This window comes from Pimephales promelas, chromosome 2 (assembly GCF_988280905.1).
Source record: "Pimephales promelas chromosome 2, fPimPro1.hap1.1, whole genome shotgun sequence".
NCBI lineage: Eukaryota > Metazoa > Chordata > Actinopteri > Cypriniformes > Leuciscidae > Pimephales > Pimephales promelas.
The window spans coordinates 10,147,528-10,165,740 of NC_142770.1; the positions used below are offsets into that span (position 1 = coordinate 10,147,528).

Below are 18,213 nucleotides of genomic sequence, written 5' to 3' on the forward strand. Positions count from 1 at the left end.
CCTGAATCGTTTGGTTCCCAGTGAAGTCCATCATATGGAGAAAAATGCTGGAAAGTTTTCATCAAAAACCTTAATTTCTTTTCAACTGAAGAAAGAAAGACATGGACATCTTGGATGACATGGGGGTGAGTAAATTATCAGCAAAAGTGTTTTTTCAAAAGTGAACTACTCCTTTAATGACATTTTAAAATACCGACACTGGGCACAGATTATGCTTCAAAAGAAGGAGGAAAAATACTGACATTTTCACAACGATTCTAAAGATTAACCCTGACGTTTTTTTAGGTCACTTAAATTTACAAGTAAACATGAAAATATCTGATAATTTGCTATGATTTTAAACCAATTTTTACCATCAAACTAAAATTCGCAAAAACGATTTAGTGTCTCATCTTGATTTGAAGTACATTCCGCAAAAAAACAAGATTCATTTGCATCAAAGCTAACAAAAAAGTCACAGAAGAACAGCGAGAAGCAACATTAGCTTAGCCGAAGACACTTGGTTTCACTGAGTGCGACTGCTCCTCTTCCCACAAGCCTGTGCAAGTGGCGAGCAATACAACATATGACATCATAGCCATGTGCACCACAAACAACTGTATTTGAGTCACTGAAAGAGAGAGATGTCTGGCTGCTTGATTAGGGCTTATTATCCAAAATTCTGTGCGTTGGTGAGTTAATCACAGATAGATGGACTGCAGACATGGAGGAAAATAAATGAGTAGCCGGGACAAGGCGACAGACTGAGCGGTACAGAAGCCAATGATGCGGTCTGCTCTAGGAAACCTCACTGATGATCGCAAGAAAGCACTTTTTTTTTGGATTGTTGGTTGGGTTTAATTGGATTTTGGAAAGAAACAAGTGGACCGGACAAGAGAAGAGTATCACTAAGCTCAACTTACAGAGCTGAAGTCAGCAAAACCCAATGAAGAGTCTTTAGAGGCTTTACTTGAGGCAGATGGAGCAAATGGGTCTTTGCCACTAAACGGGTCTCCAACCCCCTTTTTACTCTGAAACGGATCGACGGGGTCGGCACTGAAGGGCTGGAAGGGATCGCTGGTCTTGGCCGAATCTGCGGATCCCGGCACGTTTACAGGAGTGCTTTTACCTGTTGAGAAATAGCAATTTCATTTAAAAGCTTTGCAAATTTCATTTCCATTGTGCAAGGTGAAAATTCATGGGTTTAAAATCCTTGACTGTATAACTTCATAATAACTGTCAAATAAGCTCTGATTGCTTTATTTACTAAATAATAGTCCTGTCAAACAATTAAAATAGTTAACTTGCGATTAATCGCATTGATGTCATAGTTAAGTCGCGATTAATCGCATTAATGTCATAGTTAACTCGCAATTAATCGCATTAATGTCATAGTTAACTCGAGATAAATCGCATTAATGTCATAGTTAACTTGCGATTAATCGCATTGATGTCATAGTTAACTCGCAATTAATCGCATTAATGTCATAGTTAACTCGAGATAAATCACATTAATGTCATAGTTAACTCGAGATTATTCGCATTAATGTCATAGTTAACTCGTGATTAATTGCAATAATGTCATAGTTAACTCGCGATTAATCGCATTAATGTCAGTTAACTCGAGATAAATCGCATTAATGTCATAGTTAACTCGAGATTATTCGCATTAATGTCATAGTTAACTCGCGATTAATTGCACTAATGTTATAGTTAACTCGTGATTAATCGCATTGATGTCATAGTTAACTCGCGATTAATCGCATTGATGTCATAGTCAACACGAGATAAATCGCATTAATGTCATAGTTAACTCGCGATTATTCGCATTAATGTCAGTTAACTCGCGATTAATTGCATTAATGTCATAGTTAACTCGCGATTAATCGCATTAATGGCATAGTTAACTCGCGATTAATCGCATTAATGTCATAGTTAACTCACGATAAATCGCATTAATGTCATAGTTAACTCGCGATTAATCGCATTAATGTCATAGTTAACTCAAGATAAATCGCATTAATGTCATTGTTATCTCGCGATAAATCGCATTAATGTCATAGTTAACTCGCGATGAATCGTATTAATGTCATAGTTAACTCGCGATTAATCGCATTAATGTCATAGTTAACTCAAGATAAATCGCATTAATGTCATAGTTAACTCGCGATTAATCGCATTAATGTCATAGTTAACTCGCGATAAATCGTATTAATGTCATAGTTAACTCGCGATTAATCGCATTAATGTCATAGTTAACTCGCGATAAATCGTATTAATGTCATAGTTAACTTGCGATAAATCGTATTAATGTCATAGTTAACTTGCGATTAATCGCATTAATGTCATAGTTAACTCAAGATAAATCGCATTAATATATACATAGTAATACAATCACCAAGGACAAATTAAATTTTTTAAATTTAAGTGACGGTAAAGTCATTTAAATGTTTTTTATATATATATTTAAAATAAATGCTGTTTTTTTTTTCCATTCATCAGATTTTCATTTCAACATTGATAATAAATGTTTCTTGAGCAGTAAATCAGCATATTAGAATGATTTCTGAAGGATCATGTGACACTGAAGACTGATGTAATGATGCTGAAAATTCAGCTTTGCATTACAGGAATAAAATACCTCTTAAAAATAGATTAAAATAGAAAACAGTTATTTAAAATTGTAATATTATTTCACAATACTGACTGTTTTTGATCAAATAAATACTGCCTTGGTAAGAAGAGACTTCTTTCAAAAAAATATCTAACCAACCCAAAACCTGTGATTTGTAGTATAACTCTTAATAATATTGAATTATTAAATAAATAATAATAAAATTATTGTTATTTGCACATCTTTCCACAAGCTCAACCAAAAAACCCACAGTGGTTCAAAAGTGTATGATGCGGTATCTCAATGCAAAACAACACTGAAATGTCGGTTTCTTTCAACACGCCCAACAAGAGCACTAAATATGGCTCAAACGCTGTTATTTCTTTTATAGGAAAGCAGAATGTTTGCACAAGCAATTTGCTTATTTTAGAGATTTTCGCAAGAAATGTAATCACAAACCGGCAAGGATCTTCGGACAAAAAAAAAACTGCTTATGCATAGTTCTTTTTTCCCCCTCTTGCACCATTTGCCGAGACTGGCATTCACTTGCTTGTGAGAACTTCAAACTGGTTGCTGGTTCCTCTAAAGGTGTTAACCGCATGTTCAATAGGGCTGTTTTTATACCAGACCAGCAATCAGTTTCTTTCTGTCAGTAAACGGAATACTAAACCGCAAAAATGACTCCACCCTGCAGAGGGGAAAAAGGTCAAAAACAAGCAGTGCTCTTTAATGATACAGTGCATTAACAGAAATAAAAGAATCTTCAATTTTACAAACATTTCGGTTTGCGTTTTAAAATAAAACGTTTTTGTTTTTTTAAACCTGCTTGTCTGTTGCATATTTTTGATCTTTTAATTATTAATTTCATTAAGCATATTACTGCTCAAAACATACTGTATAGATCAACAAGTTATGGGATACATACTTTAATTGTTCACTTGTATTGTTTAAAATATGTTTTAAGAGAGGAGAAAGGTTAAAATGTCACACACTCCAGTGTGAAAAGTTGTGGCAGCTAGGCCACACTACCCACTAGAGTGTGTAAACACACACACACACACACACAGGAAGTGGGGAGGGTGTGTAGATTAGCGCACAATGCTGGCAGTGCATGCTAACCGCAGATCATCGAAGCATGTTAGCTATACCACCCTGAGCACACCGAACAAACCTCTCTCTCTAACCTCTATACCAAACTTTAAACCTCGGTTACACCAGGAAAGCACTCCCTTGTTTTCTAGGATGAAAAAAAAAACAAAACAAAAAAAAGTTGCTGCAGAAAAAAGAGTGAGCAGCACAGATTCGCCTTTTCCTTTAACTGCCGAATGCAGAGAGGAAACAGCGCAGGTTTCGTTTTCTCCAAGTGATAAATTATCGTCCATTCAGGTTTGTTTGTGCACCGTTTTGGAGTTGGGACAGAGATAAGAACTACTGCGCACTGGAAAAATAAAAAGCTTAACCAAAACACATTAAGGTTGTAACTCGATTTCCTGTTGACAACCAACGGAGGAAGAGCGAGGATGTCTTAGATATCATTATTGACAGGCGAAATTCAGTTTTGCCTGAAGTTGCAAGACTTCTGAAACGTGAATGTGTGTGAGCAGATGTAAACAACTTTCTGTTCAAAGCTGTTTTACTCTCACTGCTAACAAACAACTAGTTAAAAGAGATCTTACTGCTGCACTTTAAAGATTTTACGTCTTTAAAAGCATAGAGTGATCCACCCAAACAACATTCGACAGGTCTTTCATGTTGCTTGTTTAGATTGCTTGTTTTGTCTACATTTTGTTTATTGCACCAGGTTCCCGGCACAACAGCTGTGTGTAGTTTTAGTAATCGTTTACTTTGAGATTCTGAAAACTAGTTTGATTAATCACCTTTTATGGTTAGATGATGATATAAACCTTTTGAAAAGGGTCACCGTTTGTGGGCCTCAAGATGAAGGTTAAATGCTTACCACTGGGTGGTTTGGGCCGCGGTGGCACGCTTTTCTTGGGCGGGAGGGCTGGCATGTCTTGTTTTCGACTGAAGGGGTCATCTACGAAGCCCTATGTTAAATCGCAGTGGAAAGAACAAGCAGAGGGCCGTTATCAGGGTATAAGGTGCAAACCACGCAAATTATGGGTGGAACATCAATCAAAACCACATCTTACAAAACTCATGCTGCAAACACCTGAGAAAGTTAAGTCCCAGATGTAAACATAACAACTGAAAGGTGTTCACTACCTTCGACATTTGGCTGAAGTCTGCAAATCCGCTATTGCTGCCGAATGTACTGCCCCCGAACGGGTCCAGAGTACCAAAGAAATCTGGAATTGGCAGAGAAAACAAGACAATGGAAAAAAAGTATGTTACGACTTTTTAAAATGTTTTGAAATATATTTGAGGGTCATATTTGTAATAAAATATTAAATTTATTGCTCCCACTTTTCTCCACCTTTCAATAAAAGTGGTAATTTGCTTAAAGGAGTAGTTCACTTTTTTTTTAAAAAAATGAATTGACTCGAAAAAAGATTTGTTCATTTAGATGAACGAGATCGAACAGGAGAGTCACACAGAACAGAGCAAGGCGAGCATTTGAGCTTATAAAACTTAAACTTAGTTATATATTTTTTTAAATGAGCGATCGTTTCACTTGATGAGACCCTTATTCATCGTCTGGATTCGTTTAAAGCCCTTTGAACAATTTGCAGTTTGCACTGAAACTGTCTTTTGGACCTTGAACCGTTTGGTTCCCAATGAAGTCCATTATATGGAGAAAATCCTGGAATGTTTTCATCAAAAACCTTAATTTATTTTCAACTGAAGAAAGAATGACATGGACTTTAAATAAAAAAAACTTTTTTTATTATTATTATTTAAAATAAAGTTCGAGCGAGGTCACTTATCACTTATCTTATCAATTTTCATTAAATTAAGATATAAAAAGTTTTAATTAAAGTACCAATTATTTTTTTTTTATTTAAATAAAAAATTAGCCAATAAAAGTGGCAATAAAATACTTCAATGATTATTCCCCATGGTATTAAATGAGAAAGACATTTTTTCTTTTTCATTATTTAAAATTGACCATATTATGGTCATGGGCCAAGTCTTTTATTGACTTATATCTAATTGAATAAATAACTGACATTTATTTCATTATTTAAGTCAATATGTGTAGTTAATATACACTCCTTCCCTTAATCACAATAGCAATAAAACAAAATTAGATGCATACTGAAGCAATCAATTAGAAGTATTAATTTTCCATTTCAAAAACTCAAAACTTGAGATATGCATCAAGTTGCTTTGTTTTCTCTCTTCTTTTTTTGCCTTCAACCCACAGGTTTAAAAAAAAAAATTAAAAGTGCTGAGCATTTCCTGGCATCGCCTTACAATGTTGCAGCCGAATGCTGCATTAACTGTTTACTGAAACTGCAGAGGATTTTCACGTAGTTGGGGCAGCCAAAGGGCCTGCGAGCGGACGTGTTGCATGGGAACTCTTTTAACGGCTTCTTCACACAAGTTCTCACAAGGTGGTCTTCGAAAAAAGACAACAGTGTGGGCACGAGGTGTAGTTTCGCCTTGCATGAGTTGTGTAAGACACCCATGTCCCTCAAGCTGTTCGCAAGCTAAAACAAAGCATTTTCAGCTGATGCCAGATCAGTTTCACAGGTCACATTGTTGTGTGCAGAAACGAAGAGCCTGATCTTTTCTCAGCATCTTCAAAAGAAAGGGAGCGGCAGGGATGATATGATTCAGCGGAGTAAGTGTGAGACGTGCAAACAGTACCTGGGCCTTTTGGTTTGGGGCTGGTGGAGATGAAGGGGTCGTTACTCGAGAAATGATGACTCTAAAAACCAGAAGAGAGGATATAGTTGGGACACAAGTCAAAAGTTCAAACCTGAAGGGGATTAATGTGACGTTGTAGGTTTTCTAGGTACCTTTGAGGGAAGAGTGGCACTTTTGCTGAAAGGATCGGCATTGCTGAAGGGGTCCGGCTTTGAGGGTTTCTTGAAGAAATCCTCGGAAGAGGTCCTAAATGGGTCGGCTTCTTTGAAAGGGTCTCCGCCGAAAGGGTCTGAGAGAGTTTAGAGCTTAATGTAACTGTCCAGGGGACGGTCTTGCATTTAAATATCATCATTTACATTATATCATCTTATCATATTTCTATCTTTAGCCCACATTTGATGAGAGTTGAGGAACTGAAAACCTCATTTATTACTGAGGGGGAACTGTGCCAAGGTACCTGAACATGATGCTCAATACCATGAAGCTTTGTGCAATGATTGATTCATAAACAGAAATCAAATGTTCCATTTTAAACATTTTCTTGCAAGGGAACCGTTACATGCATCAACAATGAGTGGCATTTCATAATTCATTCATTATTAAATTCATCTATATTGCTATGCACACACACATTTATTTAAAATGTAATTAGAATTATTATTAGGGCGATTACATTTTTTAATCTAATTAATCGCACATCAACTTTGGCTGAGAAACTGCCATTGTGTTAAATGAGAGAAACACCAAACAGACCCGTGGTTCTCAAACTTTTTTCATCACGCCCCCCTTTAAACCTTTTAAAAAAATCTGGCGCCACTGAAATAGATATTACAAAAAGTAGCTTTATTTTATTCAACATAGAATTTATTTTACATAAACTTTTTGGCTACAACAGCCATACTTTTTATTAGACAAAAAGAGTTCGGTCACCAATATTCTTTCAAATACGTTCCACAAAAGGAAGATTTTTTTGGGAAACTACTCCCAAAATATGAAAAAATAAAATAAAATAAAATATGAAATAATATTTAAATAAGAAACTAAAACTGCCAGTAAATACAGTAATAGTGGTAAATGTCTAAATTAGTAGGTTGAGTCATTCATTAATTCAATCGGTTAAACAGCTGATTAATATTTTCTATTTAAATTAACCCTGTTAAAATGGGTTTGCGTTAATAATGCGTTTAACTGACAGCCCTAATATATATTACATATATAAATAATTTTATGCACTTCATGCATTACCTGCAACTGTGGTGGTCTGCTTTGAGAATGGGTCATTCTGGAACGGATCACCTACAACAAACAAAAAAAGAGAGGGAAATCTGTGTAACACTAGAAGTGCTAGAAGCGGTCATTTTGACCGTTAGATTGCAAACTTTATATCTTTAATGATAAATACCCCATTGAGAGATTAATGCATTTATTGTATTAGGATATCTTTAAAAACAAAACACCAAACTATACATTTAAACAAGTTTAATTATACATTTATAAATAATAATATTATTAGTGGCCCGTAATTATCGCATATAGATAGGCTATATTTCCATATCCATTCAACATAACTCAGAACAAGATAATAACACTGATGCTCAGAAACTCAGACACCGGAATTTTTGGTCTGGTTATTACCGGTTTCAGAACCCAACCCTACAAAACGGCTAGTATAGCATCCAGAGCTTTCGCTAAGGAAGAGAAGTATTTAATTTGAGCCGATTAAAAGGGAAAGATTAAACGATTACACAACCAACCTTTGAATGGGTCTGTTTTAAACGGGTCTTCAGACTGGAAGGGGTCCGTGTGCATCTCCTGAGGGGCACTGTTGAACACAGTGGTGGTCTTCACTTTGAAAGGGTCCTCCTGTAATGAATTTAAATTACCATTAGCCAATGTGTTTCCTTTCTGGAAGACATTGTAGAAATCGTGTCACATTCATTCATTTTTTTTTTTTTTAATTGATTCTAGCTTTAGTGTAAAAATGCCTTAGTAGACCAACATGGTGTTCGAGGTCCAGACGAAAATATTTGCCTCAAAGCACTGAAAAATAAAAAATAAAAAAATACTTGAAATAAGAATGGAAAGTATAAATTTAAGTCATTTTATGCCTACATTTTGCAGTTTAAGCCAGCACCTCAGCTGTTCTAAATAACTTAAGAAGATCTGTTGACAGTGCTGGGTTTCCAAATTGTACCTTTGCATGCAAGGCATAAGGCAGAAAGAAAAGCAAGCAAGTTTTCCATCAGAAACTAGAGAATGTCAACGGGATTTTAATTGCAATCGCATGAGTAGTGAGGTTCATGCTTGCTAGTGAGAAAGTATGAGCATGAACAATCATAAAAAAAATGTAGTTCTCAGTAATAATAAATAGTAGTAATTTATATACAGGGTTCCTGCACACTTTTTAAAGTAAAATTTAAGGCTTTTTAAGACCTGAAGAAATCAAAATTAATACCATACATTAGGGGTGTGCGATATTGACAAAAATATATCTCGATATTTTCACGTTTTGTTGATAAACACAAAACAAAAACAAAATCAGTAAAATATCAACTAATTTTTATCAACAATAGTTGATATTTTACTGATTGTGTTTTTGTGCTGGTGCCATGGCTGGTTTAGGCCTGTTGTTGACAGCAGACTCGCGGAGATATTTATATTTTTCATATTCTATGCAGTGGTCAGTTCACAGCAGTGACAGAAATTATTAATTAATGTGCAATATTTGCCACCTTAAATTGATTTCTAGGGCATTTTCACCTATTTATGGAGATTTTTTTTTCTAAACTTATTTAGAGTTATGCATCACGTGCATCACATATATAGAGTAATTATACTTATTTATACAATAATATTTCATTACACAATAATTATACAGTACCACTGTTAGCAGTCAAATTAAATCATTCAATCAAAAATCCATCTTTGCAGTGCAGAGTAGACGCAGAAGCAGCCTTAGAAGTGGCATTAATATATACACTCCAATTACAATTGTATAAATCAAGCTATAAGGTTTTTAAAAAAAATCAATATTCAATATTTAAATGTGAAATGATTTCTAATTTTTTACTTTTAATATGAAACTAAAACCGCCAGTAGGCGGCGGCAAATCGCTGTCTTAATAAGCGAGTTGAGGGAGTCATTCATTCAACCGATTTGTTCAAACGGGAAAGAAGCAAGTGATTGAATCGTTAAAATGACTCGTTCAAGACGCGGATTTCCTTCAAGAAATCATCGCTGTCTGTTGCATTGAGACTCTGCTATGGTTTCATTTTGAAATTCTAGTCGGCGAAATAAAGGGAAAACAAACAATATCGATAATGTTATGGCTAAAAACTAACTCACAATGTCACTTTATTTTTAATTTAACTATTGTATAACATAAATATCACACTTGTGCACGGGAAAACGGCACTCTTACTGATGTGATATTCTAATATAACAACATGATATAAATATAAGGCAAAAACTAATTTGGGGACATACCTATAACCATAATAAATACATGTCTATGCCTATAACTGCACACATCACGCCGTGAAAACACGAGAGACAAATGCGATGTCAGCTCACACTCACAGTGCCTCGTCCATCGTTAAAAGAATAGAGTATCATAATAGACAATACACATCGCACACCTCTACGCACATAAAGAATTAACTTACGACTTAACTGACATTTGCCAACTTTCTTCTCTCCTCCTCTCCTGTCTCGCGTGCAGGAGACGGACGTTATTCTGCCGCGAATGTGACGCGAATTGTCACGTGAACAAGCAAATCCACAAAGATAAAAATTAATACGTACGCAAATTAGATGGTTTTAATTTGGAAAACATTAAGATATGACTGAGTCGAAGTGTCATCTAAAATTTAAGACCTTTCATACCTAAAAATAAGACTTTATAAGACTTTTAATGGCCTTAAATTTTAAATATCTAATTTAAGACATTTTAAGGACCCGCGGGAACCCTGATATAATAAATAATAATAGATAAATACCAAATGTGTGTGTATAAAAATATATTATGTTTTAAATATTATACATATGTATGTTTTAAATAAAAACATTTATATATGATTTTATTTAAAAAATAAATACATAAATAAATTTATATAAATAAATGTATAAATAAAACAAAAATGTTTTATATATATATATATATATATATATATATATATATGTATACATTTATTTATTATTTATAATTATTTATATATATATATATATATATATATATTTATATAAATGTATATATATATATATATATATATAAATAAATTTATATATATATATATATAAATAATTATAAATAATAAATAAATGTATACATATATAACATTTTTGTATTATTATTATTTAAATAAGCATAATAAATATAATAATAATTTAAATAAAAAATAATGTAAATAAATATAAATAAACTTGTTTTTTTACTGGAACAGACCTAGATACCTAGCTAGATACTACAATTAATTTAGTATTGAATCTTAGAATTTAATTTCGTATTGAATTAATATAGTATTCAATCCATTTAGTATTGGTACCAGGCACGTGCAGAGGGGGGGGGCGTTGGGTGCTCGAGCACCTGCCCTTTTGCCCCTTGGTGCCCAAAGTGCCCTTTTGTCAAGACAAAATTTCCTCTCCTTTTTTTGTATTTAAAGGCACTTTTGTGGATGCCTGCCCCATCTAACTAGTAGTAAAATGAATGAATAATAATTTAGCCGTAAATAAAATGACCCACATGATGACCTTTCACCTGATTCCTCACGCTGCACGCGCATTTTTTAATATCGCGCGGCTACGCGCAATCGCGCATTCCCAGAGGATATCTTCAAGTCTTGCGGCTGCTGGTAAGTGGTGTTTTATTCTCAGCGAAGTGATTTTGATGTTTGTTTACTTATTATTATTATTTTACTAGAACGACGTGAAGAGAGCATGCAGAGAGATGTCGTTTGTATTGCTGTGTGTAGGCTGTAGAAGTAACGTTAGCTTGCTGTTTGAGGGAGAAAAGTTTCACGGGCGTGGAGGGGTGTTATTTGACTAAAAACTATTATTTTTACTTTAAACTATTATTATTATTACAGTATTTATTTAAACAAATATTTTCACATAAAAATGATTATCACAACTCTGGTAAGTTATCACATAGGCTTACCAGTTAGCATCTTATGTTTTGTGTGCAGAAGCCTCTGTGAACATCTGCCCTAGTAACGTTACTATTATATACTATTATTGTATTATATACTTTAGCAGCCTGGGCAGAATCTGTAGCTTTAGCAGGTCAGTGAACTAGTGAGCCAGTTCCAAACACTGTCAGCAATCTTTACATCTTGACATGGTCACATAAAAAATGGTTTATTCAGCTAATACCCTATATTTCTGTTTATTTTAATGTCTACAGTCTCAGATCAACTCCAGCAGTATCAGCAGCAGCAGTAACAACATCAACAGCAAAGGCAGCAAACTCACTTTAAACAGGCATCACATTAATGTTAAAAATCTTGTAAAGTATTAATTGCTGTTTCTGTTTGCTTTGTTTTTTATTTTCATTGTATAAAATGTAACTCTTGTATTTTTGTAAATCAGTTTTTGCCATGAAAATAGCCACAGATGCTGATATGCCATTAAATAAAACTATACTGTACTGCACGAAACATGGGCCAGGTTGATTTTGTCCTACACAGTTCACTATAACAGCTGTTCTTTATTATTCTGTATAACAGAGAAGAAAAAGCCATCAGGTTGGAACAACTTAAGATGCTTCAGTTTCTAATCCCAGAGTTATATATAGAGCACATCAATTATTTTTTTTAATTTTAAACTTTAAATTTGTCTTTTCTGTTCTGGTTCTTTTTCAAAACTCCATCAATGCATTTGCTGCTGTATCGATGCAGACTCATCTGTATTGATATATTACTGTATTGATATTTTGAGCACAGCCCTATAAAGCCTTGTTTCCATGTGCCCCATTTTATACTTTGAGCACCTGCCCCTCCAGAGGTCTCTGCACGGCCCTGATTGGTACTATAGAACTTTGTTTGCATTTTAAACTTTTTTTATGATCAACTTTAGTTTATTGACATTCACGCTCTGAGAGAAGCCTAAAATACAACCTTAAATAACTTCCAACTCAAAAAAACAACAACTAAAAAACACAAGAGACGTCTCACCATGGCCCCGAAACCTCCGTTCTCCTTCTCTGGGAAGCCTTCACTCATGTCGGCCAGGTTGGTCATGCTGCCCCCGTGGGTCCCGTTCAGGGTGCTGCTGTACTGCTCAATGCTCTTACTGATCTCATGTTGGCTGTCCTGGATCTGGGAGAGTTTGCTCCGCGCCTGCAACATGCACACAAGTCAGCTTTACCTGTTACATACATAAATGATAAGCACATTCTTCTGGCATTATTAATTATATCAATTTCTGGTGTCTGCCTTCTAATTTCCTAAGTTATCAAATTTGCATGAAAGCTTTTGAAATGACAGAGATCTTTAGAGGTTTGTCTCCACCTAGTGTACACTTTGTTTCATACATCAAACGTTCCAAAGGCACAACCTGGTTGATCTCGTCCTGCGTGGCTTTGAGGGACTTTATGATAGTTTCTAGCTGAATCCTGCCAGCTTGTAGACTCTGCTCAAGCTGCGCTTCCTCCTGCTGCAGGCGGTTCAGGTCAGCCTTGGCCCGGCCCAGCTCTTCCTCTTGGCTCTGGAGGTCCGACTCCTGCGAATGGATCTGGTTCTGCAGGGATGAGATCTGAAGAGAAATATTATGGATTGGTTTAACGTTCATCAATGTCAGCTAAGAATCTAGTAAATTGTCTTGTTTGTTTTTCGCTTACCATTTGCGATTCTTCCTGGCACTTCTGCCGTACGTCATTGAGCATGTCTTCAAGCTTGGCCTTCTGCTGGTCCATCTCCTCCAGCCGGTCCTGAGCGTCCTGCTTCTGGGCCTCAAGCTCCTGGAGGCTGGATGCCTCTCGGTCCAGATCATTCTGCATCTCCTGTCAATCAAACCGCATCCAGTTAACAATGATGCCAACATATAACTTGTGCATATTAAAATAAATAGCATTTGTTTTTAAACATATACCTTTAAATATAGGGCATTGATAAAACGTTTCACATCATTTTTGTTTATAAAAAAATTATCAGATTTATTAAATAATATATTGATAATTAATATCATCACAAAACAATTAATACAATTTAAATATTTATAATAATATAAGAGTAGTTTAAATATATTTAATAGTAAAATATATTTATAAATGTATTTTCACTTTAAATATTTATAATACATTAAGTATATTTTTCTAATTATAATACAACTAATATTTAATATTAATATATTACAATATTTTTACTTTTAAATATAATAATAGTAAGTGTATTTTAATATATTTATCAGAAAATGTATTAAAAGAGATAACTTTTAAATAAAATGTATTACAAAAATGTAATGTTATAATACAAACAATAATAGTACAATAATAAAAATATTAAAAAATGTCTAAATGCATTTACTCGTAAATATTAATACTTCAATAATTAATATTACAAAAATAATGACAAACAAATCGTATTAAATTATAAATATTACTGATGTATATAAAAGTACAATTTATAAATGCATTTAACTTTAAATATTAATAAAACTTTAAGTATATTTTCCTGATTATAACGCAAATAATACTTACCTTAAATAAAATTACCTTAAAATATTTTTACTTTTAAATACATTAAAAAATAGTTTAAGTGTATTTTTCAAATATCTATCACAGAATAATAGTAATAAAATACTATTATATTAGTACTTTAAATATATTTTTATTATTAATATAATGCTTTATTTTAATAATATTTATTTTAAATTAAAACATATTTACATAGACACACACATATACAATACTTTAAGTATATTTGTTTAAATTACCAATATAAATAACAATTCATAATTAATAAATTAATAATTGCACGGCCAGGTTTACCTGAACCTCTGTGGTTTTGTGTCTGATGGCCTCCTCTGTTTCTCTGATGTCTTGTTCCAAAGTGTATTTCTCTCTGTTGAAATAATTGGAAAAAGAAACACGAAAACCTTTATCGACTGTTGGCAACTAGAAAACATCCCTCATACCTGCCTCCTTCACACACAAAACAAGAACCGTGACAGCCAAGAGAGGGTTTTACCTGAGTGTATCCCAGTGTGTGAAAGCAAGAGTGCTGAGGCAGCATGAATAAGCAAGTGAAACAAGAGATTTCTTTTAAAAAAAAAAAAAAAACCTACACACATTAAACGGACACTGTGAAGAGGGGAAGGGGGTGAGATGAGGATGTGTCAGGGAGAGGGAAACTCATCCACCACCAAGAGATTTCAGGTACCTTTCCTCTTCCTCTGAAGTGTGCATGTGAGGATGAGGGTCATTTCAAGGTCATCTATAGGGGAACTGTTCAGAAGGAACATATATACTAGGTTTGGTGTGGTGGGCCACTGAGAAAATGGAGGACAACAAAAATTGGAGGAGGCAAAAGGCAAAAAAAAAAAGGTGCGCCTCTGCAAAAAAAAAAGGAAATTTCAATTCATTCAATTTTAAGTGCAATTTAAAAAAAAATTATAAACTTTTGTGAGGCTAAGTTTAAATTTGATGTGCTTTACAGGAAGTTGTTTAGTAATACACAATTTTTACCTTAAAAAAATATTGAAAAAGCACTTTTTTGTAATACACTGTTTTTTTGTTGCAGTATCTACGGGAAATAGTTAAAAAGTGTTTTTCATCTGTTTTTTTTTTCTTCTTTTTTTGGGATCAATTTACATAGACACATTTACACATATATAATTATAATTAACATATTCAGGATTAAATTATAATAAAAAAAATTCAAATTTTTACAAATTTTATATATTAATCATGCATTTAATAAATTATTTAAATAATATAAAACGATATATATATATATATATATATATATATTATTATTAAAGAATAAAAGTTGTGTGACATTATAAATCACATTATAAGACATTTGTTTTTTAATGTATCATTGCTGAAAAAAATCTTAATTTCTTCTGCTAACCAAAAACACTCTGTAATAGTAAAGAATGACACTGATTGTAAAAAAATTCATTAAATTAAAAAGAAAAAAAATGAATCATAAGACGTGAACTTGTATTCTTTTGGCTCTAATCTTTCCCAGAGCACCTTTAAATGCCAGTATATTGTATTACCTCTGCAGCTGTGCGATCTCCTGACTTATATCGTCCAGTTCTTTAATTCCGGTGAACTCGCCTGAACCCACAGAGCTGGAGCTGTCCTGTATGAGGGGGGGTCCAGCACAGAAAGTCAGTCCTGATGTATTTGAACCACACACAATCACAGCACCACACAAACAGAAGGGTAGAGAACAGCAAGGAGCCACCACACGGGAGCAGAGACGAGCTTGTCTTCCACCTCTGATGCTCAAAACATGGGGAAGTCAAGACACGGCACCATTTCACAGCACTGGATCTTTCACAAATGCTTTCCAACTCAACGTCTCAGCTAACAGACCATCGAAAGCATTTGTCCAGTCTTTTTCTAAACGTTACCTACCCATAACTTGAACATTATTGCCTGATTTTAGCCAGTGAATAACGGCATAAAACATCAGCAGCATTGAAACGTAGATGAAAAGGAACAAAAGATTGTTTGGTGAGATATTCGGGTTGCGTTCGTGATAAGATGTTAGTGGCTCTCTTGATGTATTAAATATTTATGGTTTGAAATCCTAACTGAAGAAGTGGAAATACATGTAATGAAAGAACGTAAGAGAAAGAGAGAGAGAAACAGGCTGTTTACCCGGCGCATCTCGCTCAGTGCAGCCATCTCAGAGCCCACTGGTGTCATATATCCTGACAGACTCTGAAAAAAAAAAAAAACACAGAGGAAGCTCTTCAAACGAGGGACAAAACTGTGCTGCTTCACGTTAACCCATTAAAGCAAGGGAAAATCTGTATTGTGATCAGTCATTTCATTGAAATGATCAAGTGATATTGTTTCAATTCACATTGCTCATTCTTTTTTGTCAATGTAGGTGGCCCAAAAATAAATAATAATAATAAAATGTAAAAAAAAAAAATCGGTCAAAATTGCATTTTGCACAAGGAAAATTCGAACTATTTTAGGGTCGCCGCTTCAATCAGCTTGCAAAATACAAAAAAGTAATTAGAAATAAATGAAATATTTGATTTTAAATTCAATATTTATTTAGCATAGTACTATTTGTTGCATTTAAATTATTCCGATTTTAATGAAACCTGCATTATTATTATATTTTTATTAATTATTGTATCTGGACAGGAGGATTTTTTATAACTGTATTACAGTTATGAGATTTATTTCATTGTCAGGATGAGATTTACTTTAAATTCAATTCAGTACAACAAATATAAATAATATACATGACAAATAATAAATCTAAATAGTTTATTTTTGCATGGAAAAAATAATGGCACAATGCAAAAGATGGCAAAAACAGGCATTTTCTTTTGGGCAAAACAATGTTTTGTTTTTACTTTTGACAGGACAGTGTTATTTTATAGAATTATTTAAATACAATTATAGTATTTATAATAAATATTTTGATTTAGCTTTTATTTTCTACATTTTTTGTTTTAATTCAGTTTTAGTCATTTCGTTTAATTTAGTCATTTTCATTAAGATTGAGTAACTTTGCTACATGCTTGTCTTTTTAATACATTTTTATATTTCTATTAAGCTTTATTTTTATCTCAGCTATAGTGTTGGTAATTTTAGTACGTCAACTAGGGCTGCAACAACTAATCGATAAAATCGATTATAATCGATTATGAAAATCGTTGTCAACGAATGTCATTATCGATTAGTTGGTCTGATTACGTCACGGGGATTGTTTACATGCTACATGCGCTTCTTACATGCGCTTCATGAGGCACAGACGCAGTCTCTCTCCCTCGCCGGTCTGTGCGCAACACGGACGGTTTGGAACACATTATCTTCTGTCTCGCATGCGCACTCTTGATTCCGTGAGTTTGAACTAATTTGCGGGCATCAGGAAACCGCTATCAATATGGAGCATACACGAAAATCATTCACCTTTCGGCAAATTCGCCGTTTTGAAACCAAAATAGGCGACCTACGTTAATCGTGTATACTTTATGAAGCCATACTGTAGTATAATGTGAGATAGAAATGTATATTTAAGTCATTAAATTCAAGTTAACGTAAGCTTTTCCTTCCACTGCGGCTGTCAGTCATTCTCTATTCGGTGTTCAAACAGCGCGTCGCGTTCGGTTACAACAGTTAACATGATGAAACTCTTTCCAATATGATTCAATGTTATTATTATAATTGATCCGTAGATAAAGGTCTATGGTTTCGTAATATAATGACTATCTTGCTAGACTTTTATTGCTGTAACTTAATCACATTCTACTGAGCGTCTGTTAGATCACAACACTAGAGTAGACTCGGCGCACTATAATTGTTCTTCACGTGCACAGTAGCCTAACTGAAATGTAAAACTGTTAAAAGAAAAGGCTTAATAAACTATTGCAAAGATACTGTATAATACACAGTCAATATTGCTTCCTCACTAAACAGCTGTGCTTCTGATTTTTACGATGTTTTTCATGAATGTATAACAACAATACAAAGAGCAATGTGTAACGTTTTACCAGAGTTAGTGTTAGTGCTACACTTATTGTCTCTTATTTTTTCCCCACTAAGGAATGTTTTTTTCACTAAATGTTCAGATTTTATAAAATTATTGTGCATTTGTGATTTTTCTAGGCTAAGTTTTTCTGAGTTATCCACTAATCTAGTTTACAATAGCATT

The 18,213-nt window shown here is 33.8% G+C and overlaps 1 protein-coding gene across 5 annotated transcripts in view; it reads right to left on the reverse strand.

The window, feature by feature from the left end:
* eps15l1a (epidermal growth factor receptor pathway substrate 15 like 1a) overlaps positions 1-18,213 on the reverse strand; it is a 33,872-nt gene that overhangs the window by 5,958 nt on the left and 9,701 nt on the right. For 2 of the 5 annotated variants that reach the window (XM_039682270.2, XM_039682274.2), the window contains exons 13-26: positions 16,197-16,259; positions 15,587-15,672; positions 14,551-14,583; positions 14,352-14,424; positions 13,203-13,364; positions 12,920-13,117; positions 12,538-12,702; positions 8,122-8,230; positions 7,613-7,663; positions 6,520-6,656; positions 6,368-6,428; positions 4,820-4,902; positions 4,551-4,641; positions 950-1,108 (exon numbers count right to left, since the gene is read on the reverse strand). In XM_039682270.2, coding sequence (XP_039538204.1) covers positions 950-1,108; positions 4,551-4,641; positions 4,820-4,902; positions 6,368-6,428; positions 6,520-6,656; positions 7,613-7,663; positions 8,122-8,230; positions 12,538-12,702; positions 12,920-13,117; positions 13,203-13,364; positions 14,352-14,424; positions 14,551-14,583; positions 15,587-15,672; positions 16,197-16,259 — 1,471 coding nt within the window. Of the gene's footprint in view, positions 1-902; positions 1,109-4,550; positions 4,642-4,819; positions 4,903-6,367; positions 6,429-6,519; positions 6,657-7,612; positions 7,664-8,121; positions 8,231-12,537; positions 12,703-12,919; positions 13,118-13,202; positions 13,365-14,351; positions 14,425-14,550; positions 14,584-15,586; positions 15,673-16,196; positions 16,260-18,213 lie in introns of all 5 variants that reach the window. The other 3 variants (XM_089134655.1, XM_039682275.2, XM_039682272.2) reach the window with 2 other exon arrangements.